This window comes from Nerophis lumbriciformis, linkage group LG06 (genome assembly GCF_033978685.3).
Source record: "Nerophis lumbriciformis linkage group LG06, RoL_Nlum_v2.1, whole genome shotgun sequence".
Taxonomy (NCBI): Eukaryota; Metazoa; Chordata; class Actinopteri; order Syngnathiformes; family Syngnathidae; genus Nerophis; species Nerophis lumbriciformis.
In genome coordinates, this window is record NC_084553.2 from 2645826 (window position 1) to 2673230 (window position 27405).

Sequence of the window (27405 nt, forward strand, 5' to 3'; positions counted from 1 at the left end):
GACGCACAGGGAAGCGAAGAAGAAAAGGGGGTAAACGGCCATAAATGTGGAAAAAATGCCGAAAATGATGAAAAATGCCAAAATGCCCAAAATTATTTAAAAAAAAATACCTAGCCAAAATGCCCAATACGATAAAAAATACCTAGCCAAAATGCCCAAAATGTCAAGCACACGGGTGTCAAATTTGAGTAATTTGGTTGAAAAGCGTGGCCACAATCAAGCAAAATGTGGGCGGGACTTCGCAACTAACCGTAGCCGTCTTTGCAGACCTGCGTCAAGTTGGCCAAATCATCACCAAATCATATTTGCAATGTCATTGCAAATATTGAAATACCACCGATATTTGTTTGTGCTACGTTGGTGCTGTAAAAAAAAAAATATATATATTTATGCCGTTACAGTTTTTAAGTTATTCTAAAATATGTTTTCAAACATATTTTGGAATAACTTACCATAATGACACAAACAACATTTTTTACTACCTTTTTTTCCGGACTATAGAGTATATAAGCCGCACCCACTAAATTTTAGAAGAAACAAATATCCTTTCGCGTCGCGGGGGGTGCTGGAGCCTATCCCAGCTGCGGAAGGCGGCGTACACCCTGGACAAGTCGCCACCTCATCACAGGGCCAACACAGATAGACAGACAACATTCACACACTAGGGACCATTTAGTGTTGCCAATCAACCTATCCCCAGGTGCATGTCTTTGGAGGTGGGAGGGGCCTATCCCCAGGTGCATGTCTTTGGAGGTGGGAGGGGCCTATCCCCAGGTGCATGTCTTTGGAGGTGGGAGGGGCCTATCCCCAGGTGCATGTCTTTGGAGGTGGGAGGGGCCTATCCCTAGGTGCATGTCTTTGGAGGTGGGAGGGGCCTATCCCCAGGTGCATGTCTTTGGAGGTGGGAGGGGCCTATCCCCAGGTGCATGTCTTTGGAGGTGGGAGGGGCCTATCCCCAGGTGCATGTCTTGGGAGGTGGGAGGAAGCCGGAGTACATGCAAACTCCATACAGAAAGATCCCAAGCGCAGGATCGAACCCAGGACCTTCGTATTGTTCCGTATATTAGCCTCAGCGGACTATAAACCGCAGATATATACGTCGTGAAATGAGTTATTTACACAGAAATATTTAGTAAATGTGACTTGTCCAGGGTGTACCCCGCCTTCCGCCCGATTGTAGCTGAGATAGGCTCCAGCGCCCCCCGCGACCCCAAAAGGGAATAAGCGGTAGAAAATGGATGGATGGATGTTTATTTACATACCTTAACTGTTTCCAAACGGTGTCTGTAACAAGGCAGTAAAACGGCCAATGAAACAAAACAGAAGTCATGGTCATGGACCCGCAGACTCAATAACTCCACGGTGACGTTTTGGTGAATTTACTGAGGAATTTGTGAATACTGAAACAATACAAAAAGAATGTAAGTTAATAATACTAACTCAGAGACTCGTAAATGTGTTAGCATATTAGCTAATGCTAACAACGCTAGCCTGGTTGCATTACAATAGCACGTACAACAATGCATGAAAACACTCCTACGGACGTCACACATGGGACGCTTTAGTGAGTAAGAATTGTTTTAGTTATATTGTAAAACTTACAAACGTTGCTTGGAGTGATGAATGAAGAATCCATACGAGCAGAAACGCCATGGACAACTCAGAACGGGGGACGGCGTGGCACGGTTGGGAGAGTGGCCGTGCCAGCAACCTGAGGGTTCCTGGTTTGATCCCCGGCTTCTACCACCCCAGTCACGTCCGTTGTGTCCTTGAGCGAGACACTTCACCCTTGCTCCTGATGGGTGGTGGTTAGCGCCTTGCATGGCAGCTCCCGCCATCAGTGTGTGAATGTGTGTGTGAATGTGGAAATAGTGTCAAAGCGCTTTGAGTACCTTGAAGGTAGAAAAACGCTATACAAGTATAACCAATTCACCCATTTAAGAAGACGGAAGGGCATTTGTACTTCCGGTTAAAAGCTCTTAACCGCTCCCAGTCTGTGGGACGCTCTCCCTGACCACCTGAGGGTACCACAGACTGTGGATGCTTTTAAAAAAAGGCTTAAAAATCCTTGTTTTTAAAAAAGCCTTTTTTTTTTTTAGATATATGCATACTAGTTTGAGCTATTTGGCTGTTCTAGTTTTTATTTTTATTTATTTTTTATTATCTTTTTATTTTTTATTTTTTAATACACTGTAGCACTTTGAGGTTGTCTACTCAATGTAAAGTGCTTTTTACAAATAAAATCTATTTTTATTATTATTATAACAGAAGAGCACTGCAGCACCTGTAGTGGGCGAACCCGTCCAAAAGATGGCAGTATGGCACGAATAATATTGCATCTTTTTAGCGTATTTGCTTGTTTTAAAAAAAGATATACCGTATTTTCCGCACTATTAGCCGCACCTAAAAACCACAAATTTACTCAAAAGCTGACAGTGCGGCTTATAACCCGGTGCGCTTTATATATGGATTAATATTAAGATTCATTTTCATAAAGTTTCGGTCTCGCAACTACGGTAAACAGCCGCCATCTTTTTTCCCCGTAGAAGAGGAAGCGCTTCTTCTTCTACGCAAGCAACCGCCAAGGTAAGCACCCGCCCCCATAGAACAGGAAGCGCTTCTTCTTCTACTGTAAGCAACCACCCGCCCGCGTAGAAGAAGAAAAAGCGCGCGGATATTACCGTACGTTTCATTTCCTTTGTGTGTTTACATCTGTAAAGACCACAAAATGGCTCCTACTAAGCGACAGGTTTCCGGTTCATGAAAAGACGCAATCTCTCCATCCGCACATGGACTACTATTTCACAGCAACTGCCTAAAGACTTTCAAGAAAAGCTGGCTACTTTCCGTGCATATTGTAAAAACAAGATAGCTGAAAAAAAGATTCGGCCAGAGAACATTATCAACATGGACGAGGTTCCACTGACTTTTGATATTCCTGTGAACCGCACTGTGGATACAACGGGAGCACGTACGGTGAATATTCGCACCACAGGGAATGAGAAGTCATCCTTCACTGTGGTTCTAGCTTGCCATGCTAATGGCCAGAAACTTCCACCCATGGTGATATTCAAAAGGAAGACCTTGCCAAAAGAGACCTTTCCAGCCGGCGTCATCATAAAAGCTAACTCGAAGGGATGGATGGATGAAGAAAAGATGAGCGAGTGGTTAAGGTAAGTTTACGCGAAGGCTTTTTTCACGCAGCTCCGTCCATGTTGATATACGACTCCATGCGCGCCCACATCACGCTGGTTTTTAATATATTATTAAAGTTTGACTGACCTATCTGACTGTTTTTTTGACATCCCTTTAGCGCAGTTAGATGCGGCTTATAACACGGGGCGGCTTATAGGTGGACAAAGTTTTGAAATATGCCGTTCATTGAAGGCGCGGCTTATAACCCAGGGCGCCTTATGGTGCGGAAAATACGGTATTTGCATTATGGCCATCGACAAAAAAAAAAAATCCATGAATTAGCCACACCGTTTTATAAGTCGCAGGGTTCAAAGCGTGGGGAAAAAAAGTAGCACCTTATAGTCCAGTATTTACGTTAATTGTCCGTAAATCATTGATCATTTGTCGAATGGTTATACAAGTTTGTAGATGACTGTATTGCATTTATGCCTTTCTTAATAACAAGCTTTGTTTTTCCACAGCAGTACAAACAATGGAGGACACTGGCAGGCTTGGACAAACAGAAAGTTCCAGTGAAGAACATCTTCCCCCTGAGCAGCCGGGCTGGAGCTTCTGGGTGGAGCAGAAGGAGCCGCAGCCCCCCTACGTTAAAGAGGAAGAGGAGAAGCCCAGCACCAGTCAGGAGAGAGAGCATCTTGAGGGTCTGGAGGAGGCCAAGTTGCCATTGAGTGGTGTCATGATGAAGAGTGAAGATGATGAAGAGGAACCTCACTCATGGCGGCTTCATCACAGACGCTCGCTGTCGGACAACGACTTGAGCGATGACAAGGACTGTAAAGTCGACGTGACCCTCCACGCCGACCACACACACTTGAAATGCTCGCAGTGCGACAAAACTTTCAGTGACAACTCAACTCTGAAACGACACATGCGATGCCACACGGGAGAGAAACCCTTCGCCTGCTCTCTCTGCGAGAAACGCTTCTCTCAGAAGGCGTCGTTGGTGATCCACACGAGAACGCACACGGGCGAGAGACCTTACACCTGCTCCGCGTGCGACAAAAGCTTCCGCGATAATTCGGCGTTAGTGACGCACATGAGGACACACACCGGGGAGAAACCGTTCCCCTGTCCATTTTGCGACAAAAGATTCGCTCACAAGGGACATTTGATATCGCACACCAGGACACACACCGGGGAGAAACCTTTCACATGCTCCGTGTGCAACACCAGCTTCAGGGTGCACTCGGTCATGATGATACACATGCGGACGCACACGGGAGAGAAACCTTTCGCCTGCTCGGTGTGCGGGAAAAGATTCACTCAAAAGGGAAGCTTGAGTATACACACAAGAACACACACGGGAGAGAAACCGTTTCCCTGCTCGGTGTGCAACAAACCTTTCCGGGTTCGTTCGGCACTGGCTACACACATGAAAACACACAACGCACAACAACGTTGACAACACTCATTGTGTCGTTGCAAACACGTGATCGCAACACTGACCATGTGACATCATTGCCTGTGTGTGTAACGTCGTGTCGCTGACACAAAAATGTTATTATGATATTTAAGGAAAGTAACATTATATTATATAACAGCAGAAAAGTAAAGTATTTCAACTTGAATGGAGATCTTGTGAACAATCAGTGAGGACGACAGAGTGTTACTGTCCATATTAAAGTCACAAAAAGGTTCATTATCTTATTCAAATACTTTTCACATTTTCTTGGAATCAGACAATATTACTGTGATATATTAGATGGAATTTTTACCATCCATCCATCCATCCATCCATCCATCCATCCATCTTCTTCCGCTTATCCGAGGTCGGGTCGCGGGGGCAGCAGCCTAAGCAGGGAAGCCCAGACTTCCCTCTCCCCAGCCACTTCGTCCAGCTCCTCCCGGGGGACCCCGAGGCGTTCCCAGGCCAGCCGGGAGACATAGTCTTCCCAACGTGTCCTGGGTCTTCCCCGCGGCCTCCTACCGATCGGACGTGCCCTAAACAACTCCCTAGGGAGGCGCTCGGGTGGCATCCTGACCAGATGCCCGAACCACCTCATCTGGCTCCTCTCCATGTGGAGGAGCAGCGGCTTTACTTTGAGCTCCCCCCGGATGACAGAGCTTCTCACCCTATCTCTAAGGGAGAGACCCGCCACCCGGCGGAGGAAACTCATTTCGGCCGCTTGTACCCGTGATCTTGTCCTTTCGGTCATAACCCAAAGCTCATGACCATAGGTGAGGATGGGAACGTAGATCGACCGGTAAATTGAGAGCTTTGCCTTCCGGCTCAGCTCCTTCTTCACCACAACGGATCGATACAGCGTCCGCATTACTGAAGACGCCGCACCGATCCGCCTGTCCATCTCACCATCCACTCTTCCCTCACTCGTGAACAAGACTCCGAGGTACTTGAACTCCTCCACTTGGGGCAAGATCTCCTCCCCAACCCGGAGATGGCACTCCACCCTTTTCCGGGCGAGAACCATGGACTCGGACTTGGAGGTGCTGATTCTCATCCCAGTCGCTTCACACTCAGCTGCGAACCGATCCAGTGAGAGCTGAAGACCCTGGCCAGATGAAGCCATCAGGACCACATCATCTGCAAAAAGCAGAGACCTAATCCTGCAGCCACCAAACCAGATCCCCTCAACGCCTTGACTGCGCCTAAAATTCTGTCCATAAAAGTTATGAACAGAATGGGTGACAAAGGGCAGCCTTGGCGGAGTCCAACCCTCACCGGAAACGTGTCCGACTTACTGCCGGCAATGCGAACCAAGCTCTGACACTGATCATACAGGGAGCGGACTGCCACAATCAGACAGTCCGATACCCCATACTCTCTGAGCACTCCCCACAGGACTTCCCGAGGGACACGGTCGAATGCCTTCTCCAAGTCCACAAAGCACATGTAGACTGTTTGGGCAAACTCCCATGCACCCTCAAGGACCCTGCCGAGAGTATAGAGCTGGTCCACAGTTCCACGACCAGGACAAAAACCACACTGTTCCTCCTGAATCCGAGGTTGGACTATCCGGCGTAGCCTCCTCTCCAGTACAACTGAATAGACCTTACCGGGAAGGCTGAGGAGTGTGATCCCACGATAGTTAGAACACACCCTCCGGTTCCCCTTTTTAAAGAGAGGAACCACCACCCCGGTCTGCCAATCCAGAGGTACTGCCCCCGATGTCCACGCGATGTTGCAGAGTCTTGTCAACCAAGACAGCCCCACAGCATCCAGAGCCTTAAGGAACTCCGGGCGGATCTCATCCACCCCCGGGGCCTTGCCACCGAGGAGCTTTTTAACTACCTCGGCAACCTCAGCCCCAGAAATAGGAGAGCCCACCACAGATTCCCCAGGCACTGCTTCCTCATAGGAAGACGTGTTGGTGGGATTGAGGAGGTCTTCGAAGTATTCCCTCCACCGATCCACAACTTCTGCAGTCGAGGTCAGCAGAACACCATCCTCACCATACACGGTGTTGGTAGTGCACTGCTTCCCCTTCCTGAGGCGGCGGATGGTGGTCCAGAATCGCTTCAAAGCCGTCCGGAAGTCGTTTTCCATGGCTTCCCCGAACTCCTCCCATGTCCAAGTTTTTGCCTCCGCGACCGCTGAAGCCGCACACCGCTTGGCCTGTCGGTACCTGTCCGCTGCCTCAGGAGTCCCATGAGCCAAAAGAACCCGATAGGACTCCTTCTTCAGCTTGACGGCATCCCTCACCGCCGGTGTCCACCAACGGGTTCTAGGATTACCGCCACGACAGGCACCAACTACCTTGCGGCCACAGCTCCAATCATTGCCTCGATAATAGAGGTGCGGAACATGGTCCACTCGGACTCAATGTCCAGCACCTCCCTCGTGACATGTTCAAAGTTCTTCCGGAGGTGGGAATTGAAACTCTCTCTGACAGGAGACTCTGCCAGACGTTCCCAGCAAACCCTCACAATGCGTTTGGGCCTGCCAGGTCTGTCCGGCATCCTCCCCCACCATCGCAGCCAACTCACCACCAAGTGGTGATCGGTAGAAAGCTCCGCCCCTCTCTTCACCCGAGTGTCCAAAACATGAGGCCGCAAATCCGATGACACAACTACAAAGTCGATCATAGAACTGCGGCCTAGGGTGTCCTGGTGCTAAGTGCACATATGGACACCCTTATGCTTGAACATGGTGTTCGTTATGGACAATCCGTGACGGGCACAAAAGTCCAATAACAAAACACCACTCGGGTTCAGATCCGGGCGGCCATTCTTCCCAATCATGCCTCTCCAGGTTTCACTGTCGTTGCCAATATGAGCGTTGAAGTCCCCCAGTAGAACGAGGGAATCACCCGAGGGAGCACCCTCAAGTACTCCCTCGAGTGAATCCAAAAAGGGTGGGTACTCTGAGCTGCTGTTTGGCGCGTAAGCGCAAACAACAGTCAGGACCCGTCCCCCCACCCGAAGGCGGAGGGAAGCTACCCTCTCGTCCACCGGGTTGAACTCCAACATGCAGGCTCTGAGCCGGGGAGAAACAAGAATTGCCACCCCAGCCCGTCGCCTCTCACTGCTGGCAACGCCAGAGTGGAAGAGAGTCCAGCCCCTCTCGAGAGAACTGGTTCCGGAGCCCTTGCTGTGCGTTGAGGTGAGTCCGATTATATCCAACCGGAACTTCTCTACCTCTCGCACTAGCTCAGGCTCCTTCCCCCCCAGCGAGGTGACGTTCCACGTCCCAAGAGCTAGCTTCTGTAGCCGAGGATCGGACCGCCAAGTGCCCTGCCTTCGGCTGCCACCCAGCTCACATCGCACCCGACCTCTATGGCCCCTGCTATGGGTGATGAGCCCATTGGAGGGGGGACCCACGTTGCCTCTTCGGGCTGTGCCCGGCCGGGCCCCATGGGGACAGGCCCGGCCACCAGGCGCTCGCCATCGTGCCCCAACTCCGGGCCTGGCTCCGGAGGGGGGCCCCGGTGACCCGCGTCCGGGCGAGGGAAATCTGAGTCTCGGTTCTTGCATTTCCATAGAAGTCTTCGAGCTGCTCTTTGTCCGATCCCTCACCTAGAATTTTTACCATCTAATAAATTCCATCTAATATACCGAAAATATTGTCTGATTACAAGAAGATTGGTCACATCTAGTCTTAGACTTAGATTGGTCACATCTAGTCTTAGACTTAGATTGGTCACATCTAGTCTTAGACTTAGATTGGTCACATCTAGTCTTAGACTTAGATGGTCACATCTAGTCTTAGACTTAGATTGGTCACATCTAGTCTTAGACTTAGATTGGTCACATCTAGTCTTAGACTTAGATGGTCACATCTAGTCTTAAACTTAGATTGGTCACATCTAGTCTTAGACTTAGATTGGTCACATCTAGTCTTAGACTTAGATTGGTCACATCTAGTCTTAGACTTAGATTGGTCACATCTAGTCTTAGACTTAGATGGTCACATCTAGTCTTAAACTTAGATTGGTCACATCTAGTCTTAGACTTAGATTGGTCACATCTAGTCTTAGACTTAGATTGGTCACATCTAGTCTTAGACGTAGATTGGTCACATCTAGTCTTAGACTTAGATTGGTCACATCTAGTCTTAGACTTAGATTGGTCACATCTAGTCTTAGACTTAGATTGGTCACATGTAGTCTTGGACGTAGATTGGTCAGATCTAGTCTTAGACTTAGATTGGTCACATCTAGTCTTAGACTTAGATTGGTCACATCTAGTCTTAGACGTAGATTGGTCACATCTAGTCTTAGACTTAGATTGGTCACATCTAGTCTTAGACTTAGATTAGTCACATCTAGTCTTAGACTTAGATTGGTCACATCTAGTCTTAGACTTAGACTGGTCACATCTAGTCTTAGACTTAGATTGGTCACATCTAGTCTTAGACTTAGATTGGTCAGATCTAGTCTTAGACTTAGACTGGTCACATCTAGTCTTAGTCTTAGATTGGTCACATTTAGTCTTAGACTTAGATTGGTCACATCTAGTCTTAGACTTAGATTGGTCACATCTAGTCTTAGACTTAGACTGATCACATCTAGTCTTAGACTTAGATTGGTCACATCTAGTCTTAGACTTAGATTGGTCACATCTAGTCTTAGACTTAGATTGGTCACATCTAGTCTTAGACTTAGATTGGTCACATCTAGTCTTAGACTTAGATTGGTCAGATCTAGTCTTAGACTTAGACTGGTCACATCTAGTCTTAGTCTTAGATTGGTCACATTTAGTCTTAGACTTAAATTGGTCACATCTAGTCTTAGACTTAGATTGGTCACATCTAGTATTAGACTTAGATTGGTCACATCTAGTCTTAGACTTAGATTGGTCACATCTAGTCTTAGACTTAGATTGGTCACATCTAGTCTTAGACTTAGATTGGTCACATCTAGTCTTAGACTTAGATTGGTCAGATCTAGTCTTAGACTTAGACTGGTCACATCTAGTCTTAGTCTTAGATTGGTCACATTTAGTCTTAGACTTAAATTGGTCACATCTAGTCTTAGACTTAGATTGGTCACATCTAGTCTTAGACTTAGATTGGTCACATCTAGTCTTAGACTTAGATGGTCACATCTAGTCTTAGACTTAGATTGGTCACATCTAGTCTTAGACTTAGATGGTCACATCTAGTCTTAGACTTAGATTGGTCACATCTAGTCTTAGACTTAGATTGTTACATCTAGTCTTGGACTTAGATTGCCACATCTAGTCTTAGACTTAAATGGTCACATCTAGTCTTAGACTTAGATTGGTCACATCTAGTCTTAGACTTAGACTGGTCACATCTAGTCTTAGACTTAGATTGGTCACATCTAGTCTTAGACTTAGATTGGTCACATCTAGTCTTAGACTTAGATTGGTCACATCTAGTCTTAGACTTAGATTGGTCAGATCTAGTCTTAGACTTAGATTGGTCAGATCTAGTCTTAGACTTAGACTGGTCACATCTAGTCTTAGACTTAGATTGGTCACATCTAGTCTTAGACTTAGACTGGTCACATCTAGTCTTAGACTTAGATTGGTCACATCTAGTCTTAGACTTAGACTGGTCACATCTAGTCTTAGACTTAGATTGCTCACATCTAGTCTTAGACTTAGATTGGTCACATCTAGTCTTAGACTTAGATTGGTCACATCTAGTCTTAGACTTAGACTGGTCACATCTAGTCTTAGACTTAGATTGGTCACATCTAGTCTTAGACTTAGATTGGTCACATCTAGTCTTAGACTTAGATTGGTCACATCTAGTCTTAGACTTAGATTGTTCACATCTAGTCTTAGACTTAGATTGGTCACATCTAGTCTTAGACTTAGATTGGTCACATCTAGTCTTAGACGTAGATTGGTCACATCTAGTCTTAGACGTAGATTGGTCACATCTAGTCTTAGACTTAGATCGGTCACATCTAGTCTTAGACTTAGATTGGTCACATCTAGTCTTAGACTTAGATCGGTCACATCTAGTCTTAGACTTAGATTGGTCACATCTAGTCTTAGACGTAGAATGGTCACATCTAGTCTTAGACTTAGATTGTTCACATCTAGTCTTAGACTTAGATTGGTCACATCTAGTCTTAGACTTAGATTGGTCACATCTAGTCTTAGACTTAGATTGGTCACATCTAGTCTTAGACTTAGATTGGTCACATCTAGTCTTAGACTTAGATTGGTCACATCTAGTCTTAGACGTAGATTGGTCACATCTAGTCTTAGACTTAGATTGTTCACATCTAGTCTTAGACTTAGATTGGTCACATCTAGTCTTAGTCTTAGATTGGTCACATCTAGTCTTAGACTTAGATTGGTCACATCTAGTCTTAGACTTAGATTGGTCACATCTAGTCTTAGACTTAGATTGGTCACATCTAGTCTTAGACTTAGACTGGTCACATCTAGTCTTAGACTTAGATTGGTCACATCTAGTCTTAGACTTAGATTGGTCACATCTAGTCTTAGACTTAGATTGGTCACATCTAGTCTTAGACTTAGACTGGTCACATCTAGTCTTAGACTTAGATTGGTCACATCTAGTCTTAGACTTAGATTGGTCACATCTAGTCTTAGACTTAGATTGGTCACATCTAGTCTCAGACTTAGATTGGTCACATCTAGTCTTAGACTTAGATTGGTCACATCTAGTCTTAGACTTAGATTGGTCACATCTAGTCTTAGACTTAGATTGGTCACATCTAGTCTTAGACTTAGATTGGTCACATCTAGTCTTTATCCGCGGGTCGGGTCGGGCGGTTGAAATTTAAAAAAAAAAGATTTTAAATAGATTCAGGCGGGTGGCAGTTAAACCAATTGGTAAATATATATACATAGTTAAATGTTGTTACCCACATACGAAAAACGAGCAGGCACCTGCAGCATATGCCACAACAGAAGAAGACAAAAAAAAAGAGATGGACACTTTTACGGAGCGGAGAAGGGACGCCTCGCCGGGGTCCGGGACCGAGGCCCCTTCCCCCGAGAGGGCCCCACCGGTAGCCGTAGCTGAGGTGATCCGCGAGAAGGGCCCGACGCACGTCCAGGGTCACCACCGCGCCCACCGCACCGACACCCCGCCTCGTCCGCCTTCGCCGCGGCCGGCGTCACGCGCAGCAGGTAAGCAGCTTACCTGCCCGCCACCCCCGTGGCCGGGGGCGCGTAACAGGGGTCACTCCGCGCGCTCCGCCCGCGCAGCTTACCTGCCCGCCACCCCTGTTGCCGGGGGCGCGTAACAGGGGTCACTCCGCGCGCAGTGCGCTCACGAAAGGGGTGGGGCTCACCCTGGTTGATATAGACAGCAGGACGGTGGCCATGGAAGTCGGAACCCGCTAAGGAGTGTGTAACAACTAGAGATGCGCGGATAGGCAATTATTTCATCCGCAACCGCATCAGAAAGTCGTCAACCATCCGCCATCCACCCGATCTAACATTTGATCAGAACCGCACCCGCCCGCACCCGCCCGTTGTTATATATCTAATATAGACGATGCAAGGCATTTGTGAGGTTATAAAGCTTTTGCCTGTTAAAGAAAGGAGACTGATCCAATGCAGCACAGACATTCGCGTGCCACGCTGTCACGACCCAGACGCACACCAGTGCGCAATCATATGGGAGCCGCGCTGAGCGCACCTCCAAGCGCGTCTCGCTGCCGGCGACGGCCGGGTATGGGCCCGACGCTCCAGCGCCATCCATTTTCAGGGCTAGTTGATTCGGCAGGTGGGTTGTTACACACTCCTTAGCGGGTTCTGACTTCCATGGCCACCGTCCTGCTGTCTATATCAATTAGGGTGAGCCCCACCCCTTTCGTGAGCGCACTGCGCGCAGAGTGAGCGCACTGCGCGCGGAGTGACCCGTGTTACGCGCCCCCGGCAACAGGGGTGGCGGGCAGGTAAGCTGCGCGGGCGGAGCGCGCGGAGTGACCCCTGTTACGAGCCCCCGGCCACGGGGGTGGCGGGCAGGTAAGCTGCTTACCTGCTGCGCGTGACGCCGGCCGCGGCGAAGGCGGACGAGGCGGGGTGTCGGTGCGGTGGGCGCGGTGGTGACCCTGGACTTGCGTCGGGCCCTTCTCGCGGATCGCCTCAGCTACGGCTCCCGGTGGGGCCCTCTCGGGGGAAGGGGCCTCGGTCCCGGACCCCGGCGAGGCGTCCCTTCTCCGCTCCGTAAAAGTGTCCATCTCTTTTTTTCTTCTTCTGTTGTGGCATATGCTGCAGGTGCCTGCTCGTTTTTTGTATGTGGGTAACAACATTTAACTATGTAGTCATACCAAAGACTATAAAAATGGGACCCATTACCTCCCTGCTTGGCACTCAGCATCAAGGGTTGGAATTGGGGGTTAAATCACCAAAATGATTCCCGGGCGCGGCCACCGCTGCTGCCCACTGCTCCCCTCACCTCCCAGGGGGTGATCAAGGGTGATGGGTCAAATGCAGAGAATAATCTCGCCACACCTAGAGTGGGTGGGTACAGGCTGGCCTAGGGGCGTGGTGATTGGCTCATGTGTTGCCTAGGAGGTGTTTCCGTCTATGGCGGCATGTTGTTACAATTTCGCTGCGCTTGTTGAGGGATGACAGGTCTGGACGGTATAATAAACAGTTTTTCTTTCAAGCATAGGTTGCATCTTTTATTACCACTATTGTAAGGTGTGCTGGATGCAAGAATTTGCCATGTTATTGAATATTCAACATTATTGTTGAATAATAACAATAATGTTGAATATTCAATAACATGGCAAATTCTTGCATCCAGCACACCTTACAATAGTGGTAATAAAAGATGCAACCTATGCTTGAAAGAGAAACTGTTTATTATTTACCGTCCAGACCTGTCATCCCTCAACAAGCGCAGCAAAATTGTATCAGCGTGCCGCCACAGACGGAAACACCTCCTAGGTAACACAGGAGCCAATCACCACGCCCCTACGCCAGCCTGTACCTACCCACTCTGTGCCCTATATAAACCATGGTATGTGAATGCTCCCATTAAAATCTCCTGATGATTGAGGGAACCCCCCCTCATGAAACAGGCCTGTAGAGATGAAATAGTCTTGTGATTTTTTTCCCACACATACATATCTTGCGCTCTACTACGGTATCGAGCACTATTTTTGGATAACCTTATTAAGACATATATATATATATATGTATATATGTATATATATATATATATATATATATATATATATATATATATATATATATATATATATATATATATATATGTATATATATATATGTGTGTATATATATATATGTGTATATATATATATATATATATATATATATATATATATATATATATATATATATATATATATATATATATATATATATACATTGTATTGATTATTTTGAAATGTAATCATGTGAGTTAGTGGCATTTCTGGGTTTCTTGTGGAAAAATCCCGATTAAACTGCTGTTTATTTACCTGCATTAGTGCGGATTTAGAAAAGTACAGAGGCAAATATAGAAGACAGATATCAAGAAAATAAATTGAAATTGGATGGAGTGGATTGTTTTCACGTTTAAATAATATATTGTTTTAAAGCCTTGATCATGACCGGAGTGCACAGTCTAAGTCACTGCTCGACAGCTTGCAATGTTTAGGAATGAAGCTACGAGACAATGAACAAGCGGTAGGAAATGGATGGATGGATGGAGACAATGAATTACGCGAATGATGGAAGAGAAAGTGACTCATGTCATTTGTCCAACTGAAGTTGCCGTAGCTTCTCTTTGCACATCCGGGTGACACAAACACAATGACGTCATCGTCCAGTCCAGTGATTTTGCGTTAAGCATTCTTTGGGTTCTCGTGTCGGAAATCTGACCAAAAACTGATTTCTGACACGAGAACCGGAAGTCAATATTTATTGTTTTTGCTGACTAATTATTTAATTTTTTTGTCGAATAGAATACAAATTAAACGGTGTTTTTGATGTAGTTATTGTTTTTCGGCACTGAAATATTATTTTTTTTCAGCTTAATTTGTTTATATTTCAAAGTAAAATTCTTCTTCTTCTTAAAAAATTATTTTAAAAAAGTAAGCATTCTTTGGGCCACTTTTCAGAAAACACTTGAATTATTCCTGTTTCCTGTTTCCTGTTTTTTGTTTCCTGTTTCCTGTCAGTGAAGCTTAGCTCGCTAGCTGCTAAGAAAGAGTCAAAAGCGGAAGTGATCGACGCGTCGCTAAGTGTGCGTGTAAAGTGTTGTGATTGTGTGAAAATGTGCAAAGTAGAAATGCTGAGAGTGTTGGTGAAGCAGCGACTAACTGCTGCTGTGGAAGAAATATTTGTAGTGTTAGAAAGAACGATAGCAGAATACGAGGAGGAACTTTCTAGAACAAAAGAGGAGAACGAGCGACAACGTCAACTACTGGACGCTCTTTTCAACAAACATGGAGAAGAAGTACACGTAGCAGGTTGGTTTGCTTCTTCTTTTGTCATTTTCTTCCATCCATCCATCTATTTTCTACCGCTTGTCCCTTTCGGGATCGCGGAGGGTGCTGGAGCCTATCCTAGCCACCCTGGACAAGTCGCCACTTCATCACAGGGCCAACACAGATAGACAGACAACATTCACACACTAGAGACCATTTAGTGTTGCCAACAGTGTTGGGACTAACGCGTTACAAAGTAACGCGTTACTGTAACGCCGTTAGTTTCGGCGGTAACTAGTAATCTAACGCGTTATTTTTTTTTATTCAGTAATTTAGTTACCGTTACTACATGATGCGTTACTGCGTTATTTTACGTTACTTTTGATGTAGTATCTGCTAGAAACAGAAGCGCTGCGGTGTCGTTCTTCTGAATCTTCCTCTGTCACAAGCCGGAGAGAAGAAAAGAGGCGCAGTCTATGTGTGTGTGGGTGTGGGTGTGGGGAGGGGATGAGGCACACAAGTTTTTTTTGTTTCATATATCAAACCGCGGATCACGTGATCCGCGGTTTGATATATGAAACAAAAAAATAAGTTGTTGTCACGTTCAGTCCACACACATCGTGGTCATGGCGAGCGGAGTAACGGAGGAGCTTGAACGCCCCCGCCATTGAATCGGTGTGTTTATAAGTGCAGACTCGGTTGTGCAAAACGAGGGTTTTAAACACATGCTGAATGTGCTTGAACCACGTTACGACATCCCGTCGCGCACCCACTTCAGCAATAAGATTGTGCCAGATCTTTATGAGCAGGAGAAGAAAAAAGTTGTGGATGAACTATCCCGAGCATCATCTGTTGCGCTCATGACAGACGGGTGGACGTCCAGCGGAACTATAAGCGCTCACTTCATCACAGCAGACTGGGAGATGAGAAGACACGCCCCCTCTACGACAGTCACCTTGCGCAGGTACTGACACAAGCAGTGGAGGAATGGAAGATAAAGATATCCCAGTCACACGTGATAATGCCAAAAATCAAATAATTACAGAGAATGAGGCAGGACTGGGACCACAGATAGGTGCTTTGCACATGTAGTGAATTTGGCATCACATCTCAGTCAATAGGATGGAGCGCCTCTTTGGGAGGATCAGGAAGGTTTCTTACTTCCACCCAAGCACAACAGCTGCTCATGTGCTTAAGACAAAGCAAGAAATGCTAAAGCTGCCTGCTCATACATATGATGTCCCAACGAGGTGGAACTCCACTTATGATATGTTGGAGCAGCAGGCAGCTATATACTCTGCATTGACCCACAACACCCTGAAGACAAATGTCACCCTGTCTGATGATGATGTGAGAGTGGCAGGTGAGGTCCTCCAGGTGCTTAAACCCCTCAAAAGTGTTCCATCTCTACTGAGCACTGAAACTTCACCATCTGTGTCAATGATCCTGCCACTGAAAACAAGTATTCTACAATCCATGGCTCCAAGTGTGGAAGACAGCAGCATCACTCCAGATGTCAGCCTTTATTTCACTACCTATGTTTCAAGGAAGATGATGTGCCTTCTTATGTTGCACTTTAACTTGTTTTTTATTCATGGTCATTGGTCCAAGTTTAAAGAAAGGAGGAATGCCTTTTTATGTTGCACTGTTTTTCATTAATTATGTTAAAAGGAAAATAAAAATGCATGTCAAGTTGATCAACAGATTGTATTATTCTCCAGTGCAATAACAGTACTGAAATGAAGGCAAAAAGGGCATTAATGGGAGCTTTAAAAAAAAAAAGAAGAAAAAAACAAGTAACTAAATAGTTACTTTTCACAGTAACGCATTACTTTTTGGTGTAAGTAACTGAGTTAGTAACTGAGTTACTTTTGAAATAAAGTAACTAGTAACTGTAACTAGTTACTGGTTTTCAGTAACTAACCCAACACTGGTTGCCAATCATCTTATCCGCAACATATCATTTGCAGACTATAATTACTGCTTTGCAAAAAATGTTTTTAACCCAAATATGTGAAATGAGATCATCTCCCACGGCACACCAGACTGTATCTCACGGCACACGAGTGTGTTGCGGCACAGTGGTTGAAAAACACTGATCTATGGCCCCCGGGATGATATTTGATTAGTATTAGAAGCCTGCTGCTGTTTTGCACGCACCAATACTACATTTCCCACAATGCAACGGTAGCCTGCGTACTAGTGATGGGTCCGGCAACACCGATGCATCGGCGCATGCGTCGAGCTCATAGAGCAAAACCCTGTGTCGGTTTTAGAAAGTCACGTGACCCATCATGAGCTGTTTTGGTCACGTGACCGATACGCCAACTGTGTCGCCTCCTCTGTGCCCTGTGAGCGGCTCTTTTCTACAGCCCGAGAAATAATAACTAAGAAGAGAAATCGTCTAAAATGTAATACGTCGGAAAAACTTTTTTTTTTTTTTTTTTTATAAAAATGTGTAAAAAAATACAATAAAAAAAATTCCCAGTCCACAATCATCCACAACACGTTCTCTTAGATTTCCATGTTATGATACATGTTCACATTATTTATTGACTGTATCTAAAAAAGATACAAATATATTTTTATTTAAATGAAGATATGAAATAATCCTAAATGAAATACAATGACTTGGTTTATATTATTGTATATACTAGGGCAGGGGTCACCAACGCGGTGCCCGCGGTCACCAGGTAGCCCGTAAGGACCAGATCAGTCGCCCGCTGGCCTGTTCTAAAAATAGCTCAAAGAGCAGCACTTACCAGTGAGCTGCCTCTATTTTTTTAAATGTTATTTATTTACCAGCAAGCTGGTCTCGCTTTGCTCGACATTTTTAATTCTAAAAGAGACAAAACTCAAATAGAATTTGAAAATCCAAGAAAATATTTTAAAGACTTGGTCTTCACTTGGAATAATTGTTTAAATAAATTCATTTATTTTTTACTTTGCTTCTTATTACTTTTAGAAATACAATTTTAGAGAAAAAATACAACCTTAAAAATGATTTTAGGATTTTTAAACAAATATACCTTTTTACCTTTTAAATTTCTTCCTCTTCTTTCCTGACAATTTAAATCAATGTTCAAGTAAATTTATTTATTTTTTATTGTAAAGAATAATAAATATTTTAGCTTCTGTTTTTTCGACGAAGAATATTTGTGAAATATTTCTTCAAACTTACTATGATTAAAATTCAAAAAAAATATTCTGGCAAATCTAGAAAATCTGTAGGATCAAATTTAAATCTTATTTCAAAGTATTTTGAATTTCTTGTTCTGGAAAATCTAGAAGAAATACTGATTTGTCTTTGTTAGAAATATAGCTTGGTCCAATTTGTTAAATATTCTAACAAAGTGCAGATTGGATTTTAACCAATTTAAAACATGTCATCAAAATTCTAAAATGTATCTTAATCAGGAAAAATGACTAATGATGTTCCATAAATTCTTTTTTAAATTTTTTCAAAAAGATTCAAATAATTTAGTTTTTCTCTTCTTTTTGTCGGTTGAATTTGGAATTATAAAGAGTCGAAATTGAAGATAAACTATGTTTCAAAATTTTATTTTACATTTTTTCTTGTTTTCTCCTCTTTTAAACCGTTCAATTAAGTGTTTTTTTCATCATTTATTCTCTACAAAAAACCTTCCGTAAAAGGAAAAAAAAAAGTAAGACGGAATGACAGACAGAAATACCAATTTTTTATATATATATAAATGTATTTATTTAGCTATTCTTGTTTAAATCACACTTACGTGTAACTTACAAATGACAATATATTTATTTATTTAAGTGTGTATCAAACTGGTAGCCCTTGGCATTAATCAGTACCCAAGAAGTAGTTTTTGGTTTCAAAAAGGTTGGTGACCCCTGTACTAGGGCATCAAATCAGTGTCAGTTGAGTCGGTCCATAGGTTGCCTGTAGGGATTTTTAATGTCCAGCAGATGTCAGTATTTAGTGACACAGTATCGACACAGTATCAATACAGTTTTGCAATGTGTCGAAACGCTTCATGACGCCTCATCAACCCATCACTACTTCGTACTCACTGCAGCGCCGCATGTGGGCCTGGGCTTCTTTGTTCATCAGCATTCAGGCCAACTTTCACTTTTGAATGAAAGAAACTGCTGTTCTAAATGTTTCCACTGAATGTGTAACCCACCTCACACATGACAGTGTTTAAAGATGACGTGTCAGCTGACTTCAAGCGCCCTCTGGATTGGCTGCCGCTCATCCATTCAGCGCTCCTGTTGTGGTGGCAGCAGACGAATGCAGTAGCGACGCACAATACTTTCTTTCATTTTAAATGATCCACTCAAAGGATAATATAATGAAACGGTAAGATGCAAAGAGTCAACTTGACCATCACCTTTGTTGTTAGAGTTCTGGCACCCTGAACTCCATTGTAAAAATGTGTGTTTCTACATTTGTTCTTTCTTCTATTTTATTATATGCTTAAATCTAGCATGTTGACATTGGTTAAGTTTGTAGTTATGTTACCTTTAATTCGGCTATTACGGTGTCATTTTTCTGACAATTGTTTTTGTCAGGTTCAAACACCGATGACATCTATTAAACAAGACAATAAGCAAGGAATTAAACAGAGACAGAATTAAATTTGGCTCAATTGAGGAGGAGCGACGTCTTGTCATGTCTGTGTAATCATGTTTTGTTTTAAGTCATGTTTTGTTTAGTTTCTGGCTTTTCACTTCCTTGTCTTGTTTGCATGATTACCCATTAGTTTCACCTGTTCCACGTTTGGACTCATTGTGCACTCTTGTTTGTCACCATAGCAACCATTAGTTTTCACCTGTCACGTCACGCACCTGTTTCACGTCTTGAGTCACGCACCTGTTTTCGTTAATCATGTCTGTATTATTTAAGTTCAGTGTCTTTCAGTTTGTCTTTCTGACGACCTCACCACATTTATGCTCTGTTCATGCCTGACACTTCTTTCCATGTCCATTCTTCATGCAACTATTTTTGTCCAAGCCAAGTAAGTTTTTGTTCCATGTTTATAGTCTTTTTGATTTCATAGTTTGTTCTCCGCCATTGTGCGTGTTTTTCGTTTGTACTTTTTGCTATAGTCTTTTGGTTTCATAGTTTATTCTCCGCCACTGTGCGCGCTTTTCGTTCTTTTTTTTGATATAATAAATAAATCATGTACCTTCATTCCCGTCTCGCCCGTGCCAACTTTCCGTTGCATCCCGGAAAAGCAAACACCCAAGATCAAGTCTTGACACGTCTGGACTGTACTCTTTGTACAGTCTCCAACCACACTCTGGCGATAGATTGTACGCCTCCTCTTTTATTTAGACTTTCCCTGATTACATGGCAACAGCTGTTTCTAAGGGACGGGGGGTCGTAAACAGCCATCGCTTTTGATTACAACAGTTCAAAGAAAAGGTCGTAAAACAGTTCAAAGGGTGCCTGGAACTTGGGCAGATCCAGCTTTCTCTCCGCTTTGCAGTTCTCAGGTCAAAACAAAATCTTTCTGTGGATTACAATACATGAAAGAAACAGAACACCTTCATGTTGCTTCCCATCCTACACAGTGGAGTTTTACAAGCCTTCTTCTTGGTTGGTTCAAAGACAGCTTTTGTCTTCTCGCCGGGAACTCATGGCAACACAAAGTTTTGTGATAACTTAGATGCAATTATTCTAACAGTTTTAATTATATAATTGTAATATTTGAATGATAATAAATGAATGTGTTGTGGCAGTTGCGGATGTCACTGATGCGGCGGTTTGAGGAAACACTCGATGGCTTTTCCAAACACGTCTTTGATAGTGAACTGCCAACGTGTGAATGCTGAACAGGAAGTTGAATGGCTTTTTTTCCAAACACTGAGACAAAGTATAAGTTCTTTGTGTTCTTCATGTTGTTTTTGAAACTCCGCAAATTTTGTACCTCAGAATGTTGAAATAACTTGAAGTGTTTTGCCAAGAGGATTAGTTGTAACGTGTGCATTTTAAGACTGTTCTTGTTCTATTTCCGACCCAAGTAAAACAAACAAAAAAATTTTTTGAAGTTGTCTTCATTTTTAAATTATTATGCCACAATGTTATTATTTATTAGGAATAGATTTTTCCTCCATGCGGCCCCTGAGCTCAAATGAGTTTGACACCCCTGCATGATGGCAAAATGTGGGTGCAATACCTAGCTGCAACCAGAAGAGGCGCTGTTGATTGAGTCACATCTTCTATGACAGGGGTGCTCACACTTTTTCTGCAGGCGAGCTACTTTTCAATTGATCAAGTCGTGGGGATCTACCTCATTCATATATATCATTTATATTTACTTATTTATGAAATATATGTTTTTGTTAATAAGTTAAAGGTGTTTAATGATAATGCAAGCATGTTTAACACATATAGTTAATATTGTTAATGAATTAAAGGTGTTTAATGATAATACAAGTATGCTCAATACATATAGTTAATATTGTTAACAAGTTAAAGGTGTTTAAAGATAATGCAAGCATGCTTAATACACATAGTTAATATTATTAATAAGTTAAAGGTGTTTAAAGATAATACAAGCATGTTTAACACATATAGTTAATATTGTTAACAGCTTAAAGGTGTTTAATGATAATACAAGCATGTTTAATAAATATAGTTAATATTATTAATAAGTTAAAGGTGTTTAAAGATAATACAAGCATCTTTAACACATATAGTTAATATTGTTAACAAGTTAAAGGTGTTTAATGATAATACAAGCATGTTTAACACATATAGTTAATATTGTTAATAAGTTAAAGGTGTTTAAAGATAATGCAAGCATGTTTAACACATATAGTTAATATTGTTAATAAGTTAAAGGTGTTTAAAGATAATGCAAGCATGTTTAACACAAATAGTTAATATTGTTAACAAATTAAGGTGTTTAAAGATAATACAGGCATGTTTAACACATATAGTTAATATTGTTAACAAGTTAAAGGTGTTTAAAGATAATGCAAGCATGTTTAATACATATAGTTAATATTGTTAACAGCTTAAAGGTGTTTAATGATAATACAAGCATGTTTAATACATATAGTTAATATTATTAATAAGCTAAAGGTGTTTAATGATAATACAAGCATGTTTAACACATATAGTTAATATTGTTAATAAGTTAAAGGTGTTCAAAGATAACACAAGCATGTTTAACACATATAGATTCCTTTCTTTCATGAAGACAAGAATATAAGTTGGTGTATTACCTGATTCTGATGACTTGCATTGATTGGAATCAGACAGTGGTGCTAAAAACGTCCGCATTTTTGAATGGAGGAGAAAAAAGTCCTCCTTTCTGTCCAATACCACATGAAAGTGGTTGGTTTTTGGCATCTTATTTGTCCAGCTTCCGTACTCCTTTGTATACACTTTACAAGAAATACATTGTCGGCAAACTCCGTAGCTTGCTAGCTTGTGCACGCCAGCTTTCTGAGACTCTTATTTTGTTAGCACAACTGTGCAGTCGGTCTTTGGAGTTTTGACGACAGGTACGGCGCCAGAGTCTGTTGAAATAAAGTGTTTCTCGCCTTCCAGTCGGTCATTTTAATGAGCTGGCAGCAGCCAGCGTCATCTCAGAAGACCCTCGGGTGCCGTGAATGTCAATCAAGTGACGAAAGTGACGTCATAGTGAAGATTTATGATCGCTCATTTTTAGGACTATTTCTTTAATGCCTGGCTGGTGATCGACTGACACACCCTCCGAGATCGACCGGTAGATCGCGATCGACGTAATGAGCACCCCTGTTCTATGACGATGCTTCTCAACAACCCGCCATCACATCTTAATGACCAGTCCATCAACCAAATTGCCAACATTGTTGTCAAATATCTTAGATTTAATGCAAAAACGGAGCAGTTTGAATTAAAGGTAGTGCAAAATAACACAACATAAAACAAGTTTCATGAGCATTTCAATATAATACGTTTTTATTCACTATTATGAATTATTTTGAGCAAAAAGTGCCTGTAAAGATTTTCAACAGGTGTTTCCCGATACAACTATTCCATTTCCGATACCGACATTGATCCGAAATCATGCACATTTGTATTATTTAGTAGTGCTGAAAATTTTAATTTCCCCTTGGGGATTAATAAAGTATTTCTGATTCTGATTCTGATTCTAATATTAGAAAAGGTTTGATCAAGTAAAATGAGTCAAAAAGAGAACAATGGTAGCTATGAAAACACAATCAATCAATGTCAATCAATGTTTATTTATATAGCCCTAAATCACAAGTGTCTCAAAGGGCTGCACAAGCCACAACGACATCCTCGGTACAAAGCCCACTTACGGGCAAGGAAAAACTCACCCCAGTGGGACGTCGATGTGAATGACTATGAGAAACCTTGGAGAGGACCGCATATGTGGGTAACCCTCCCCTCTAGGGGAGACCGAAAGCAATGGATGTCGAGTGGGTCTGACATAATATTGTGAGAGTCCAGTCCATAGTGGATCCAACATAATAGTAAGAGTCCAGTCCATAGTGGATCTAACATAATAGTGTGAGAGTCCAGTCCATAGTGGATCTAACATAATAGTGAGAGTCCAGTCCATAGTGGATCTAACATAATAGTGTGAGAGTCCAGTCCATAGTGGATCTAACATAATAGTGTGAGAGTCCAGTCCATAGTGGATCTAACATAATAGTGAGAGTCCAGTCCATAGTGGATCTAACATAATAGTGTGAGAGTCCAGTCCATAGTGGATCTAACATAATAGTGAGAGTCCAGTCCATAGTGGATCTAACATAATAGTGTGAGAGTCCAGTCCATAGTGGATCTAACATAATAGTGAGAGTCCAGTCCATAGTGGATCTAACATAATAGTGTGAGAGTCCAGTCCATAGTGGATCTAACATAATAGTGAGAGAGTCCAGTCCATAGTGTATCTAACATAATAGTGAGAGTCCAGTCCATAGTGGATCTAACATAATAGTAAGAGTCCAGTCCATAGTGGATCTAACATAATAGTAAGAGTCCAGTCCATAGTGGATCTAACATAATAGTGTGAGAGTCCAGTCCATAGTGGATCTAACATAATAGTGTGAGAGTCCAGTCCATAGTGGATCTAACATAATAGTGAGAGTCCAGTCCATAGTGGATCTAACATAATAGTGTGAGAGTCCAGTCCATAGTGGATCTAACATAATAGTGTGAGAGTCCAGTCCATAGTGGATCTAACATAATAGTGAGAGTCCAGTCCATAGTGGATCTATCATAATAGTGTGAGAGTCCAGTCCATAGTGGATCTAACATAATAGTGAGAGTCCAGTCCATAGTGGATCTAACATAATAGTGTGAGAGTCCAGTCCATAGTGTATCTAACATAATAGTGAGAGTCCAGTCCATAGTGGATCTAACATAATAGTGTGAGAGTCCAGTCCATAGTGGGTCTAACATAATAGTGAGAGTCCAGTCCATAGTGGATCTAACATAATAGTGTGAGAGTCCAGTCCATAGTGGATCTAACATAATAGTGAGAGTCCAGTCCATAGTGGATCTAACATAATATTGTGAGAGTCCAGTCCATAGTGGGTCTAACATAATAGTGAGAGTCCAGTCCATAGTGGATCTAACATAATAGTGTGAGAGTCCAGTCCATAGTGGATCTAACATAATAGTGAGAGTCCAGTCCATAGTGGATCTAACATAATAGTGTGAGAGTCCAGTCCATAGTGGATCTAACATAATAGTGAGAGTCCAGTCCATAGTGGATCTAACATAATAGTGTGAGGGTCCAGTCCATAGTGGATCTAACATAATAGTGAGAGTCCAGTCCATAGTGGATCTAACATAATAGTGTGAGAGTCCAGTCCATAGTGGATCTAACATAATAGTAAGAGTCCAGTCCATAGTGGGGCCAGCAGGAAACCATCCCGAGCGGAGACGGGTCAGCAGCGCAGAGATGTTCCCAACCGATGCACAGGCGAGCGGTCTACCCCGGGTCCCGACTCTGGACAGCCAGCACTTCATCCATGGCCACCGGACCTGTGCCCCCCCCCCCCCCCCTCCACAAGGAAAAGGGGAGCAGAGGAGAAAAGAAAAGAAACGGCAGATCAACTGGTCTAACAGGGGGTCTATTTAAAGGCTAGAGTATACAAATGAGTTTTAAGATGGGACTTAAATGCTTCTACTGAGGTAGCATCTCTAATTGTTACCGGGAGGGCATTCCATAGTACTGGAGCCCCAATAGAAAACGCTCTATAGCCCGCAGACTTTTTATGGGCTCTGGGAATCACTAATAAGCCGGAGTTCTTTGAACGCAGATTTCTTGCCGGGACATATGGTACAATGCAATCGACAAGATAGGACGGAGCTAGACCGTGTAGTATTTTATACGTAAGTAGTAAAACCTTAAAGTCACATCTTAAGTGCACAGGAAGCCAGTGCAGGTGAGCCAGTATAGGTATATATACATGTATATATGTATATAAAGGTATATACAGTATAGGCGTAATATGATCAAACTTTCTTGTTCTTGTCAAAAGTCTAGCAGCCGCATTTTGTACTAATTGTAGTCTTTTAATGCTAGACATAGGGAGACCCCAAAATAATACGTTACAGTAGTCGAGACGAGACGTAACGAGCGCATGAATAATGATCTCAGCGTCGCTAGTGGATAAAATAGAACGAATTTTAGCGATATTACGGAGATGAAAGAAGGCCGTTTTAGTAACACTCTTAATGTGTGACTCAAAGGAGAGAGTTGTTTTAGTAACACTCTTAATGTGTGACTCAAAGGAGAGAGTTGTTTTAGTAACACTCTTAATGTGTGACTCAAAGGAGAGAGTTGTTTTAGTAACACTCTTAATGTGTGACTCAAAGGAGAGAGTTGTTTTAGTAACACTCTTAATGTGTGACTCAAAGGAGAGAGTTGTTTTAGTAACACTCTTAATGTGTGACTCAAAGGAGAGAGTTGTTTTAGTAACACTCTTAATGTGTGACTCAAAGGAGAGAGTTGTTTTAGTAACACTCTTAATGTGTGACTCAAAGGAGAGAGTTGTTTTAGTAACACTCTTAATGTGTGACTCAAAGGAGAGAGTTGTTTTAGTAACACTCTTAATGTGTGACTCAAAGGAGAGAGTTGGGTGGAAGATAATACCCAGATTCTTTACTGAGTCGCCTTGTGTAATTGTTTGGTTGTCAAATGTTAAGGTGGTATTATTAAATAAATGTCGGTGTTTAGCAGGACCGATAATCAGCATTTCCGTTTTCTTGGCGTTGAGTTGCAAGAAGTTAGCGGACATCCATTGTTTAATTTCATTAAGACACGCCTCCAGCTGACTACAATCCGGCGTGTTGGTCAGCCTTAGGGGCATGTAGAGTTGGCTGTCATCAGCATAACAATGAAAGCTAACACCGTATTTGCGTATGATGTCACCTAGCGGCAGCATGTAAATGCTAAAGAGTGCAGGGCCAAGAACCGAACCCTGAAGAACTCCGCACGTTACCTTAACATAGTCCGAGGTCACATTATTATGGGAGACGCACTGCATCCTGTCAGTAAGATAAGAGTTAAACCACGACAAAGCTAAGTCTGACATACCAATACGTGTTTTGATACGCTCTAATAAAATATTATGATGGACGGTATCGAAAGCAGCGCTAAGATGAAGAAGCAGCAACATAGATGACATCCATCGTTAGCAGTAGATCATTAGTCATTTTTGCGAGGGCTGTCTCCATAGTGTGACACTAAGCTATTTATTAGTCTGGAAGGGACTTATGTTGTATTTTAAGTTGAAGTGGAGGGGTAATTTATATGGCCACACCTAATGGCCACAATGATTCATGAAGTTAAGCTCATGATTAAAGATGCATGATATTAGAAAATGTATTAATTATGATTATCCCTATCCTTACTCATGGCTCAGTAAGTTTAAAGGTGCGGACACGTTTGTTACTGGATACTTTGTAATACGCCTTGGAGACTTTGTATGTGTAAGTATAATTATTTGATACTTGTTTGTATTGACAAATGTGCTGTTTTACACTGCAATATGTCATGACTTGGTCTTGGGTGTTTGCTTTTCCGGAATGCAACGGAAAGTTGGCTCGGGCGAGACGGGAATGTACCGTATTTTCCACACCATAAGGCGCCCTGGGTTAAAAGCCGCGCCTTCAATGAACGGCATATTTCAAAACTTTGTCCACCTATAAGCCGCCCGGTGTTGTAAGCCGCATCTAACTGCGCTAAAGGAATGTCAAAAAAACAGTCAGATAGGTCAGTCAAACTTTAATAATATATTAAAAACCAGCGTGATGTGGGCGCGCATGGAGTCGTATATCAACATGGACGGAGCTGCGTGAAAAAAGCCACCCAGCCTCTTCGCGTAAACTTAAACTTCCCTTAACCACTCGCTCATCTTTTCTTCATCCATCCATCCCTTCGAGTTAGCTTTTATG

At 42.9% G+C, this 27405-nt stretch overlaps 1 protein-coding gene across 1 annotated transcript in view; it reads left to right on the forward strand.

Moving 5' to 3' along the window:
- Positions 1–27405, forward strand: part of LOC133608408 (uncharacterized) — a 54149-nt gene that overhangs the window by 22828 nt on the left and 3916 nt on the right. Inside the window, exons 4-5 of the mRNA XM_061963620.2 lie at positions 3657–4595; positions 14745–15035. Of these exons, the coding sequence (XP_061819604.2) occupies positions 3657–4595; positions 14745–15035 (1230 nt within the window). The remainder of the gene's footprint in view (positions 1–3656; positions 4596–14744; positions 15036–27405) is intronic.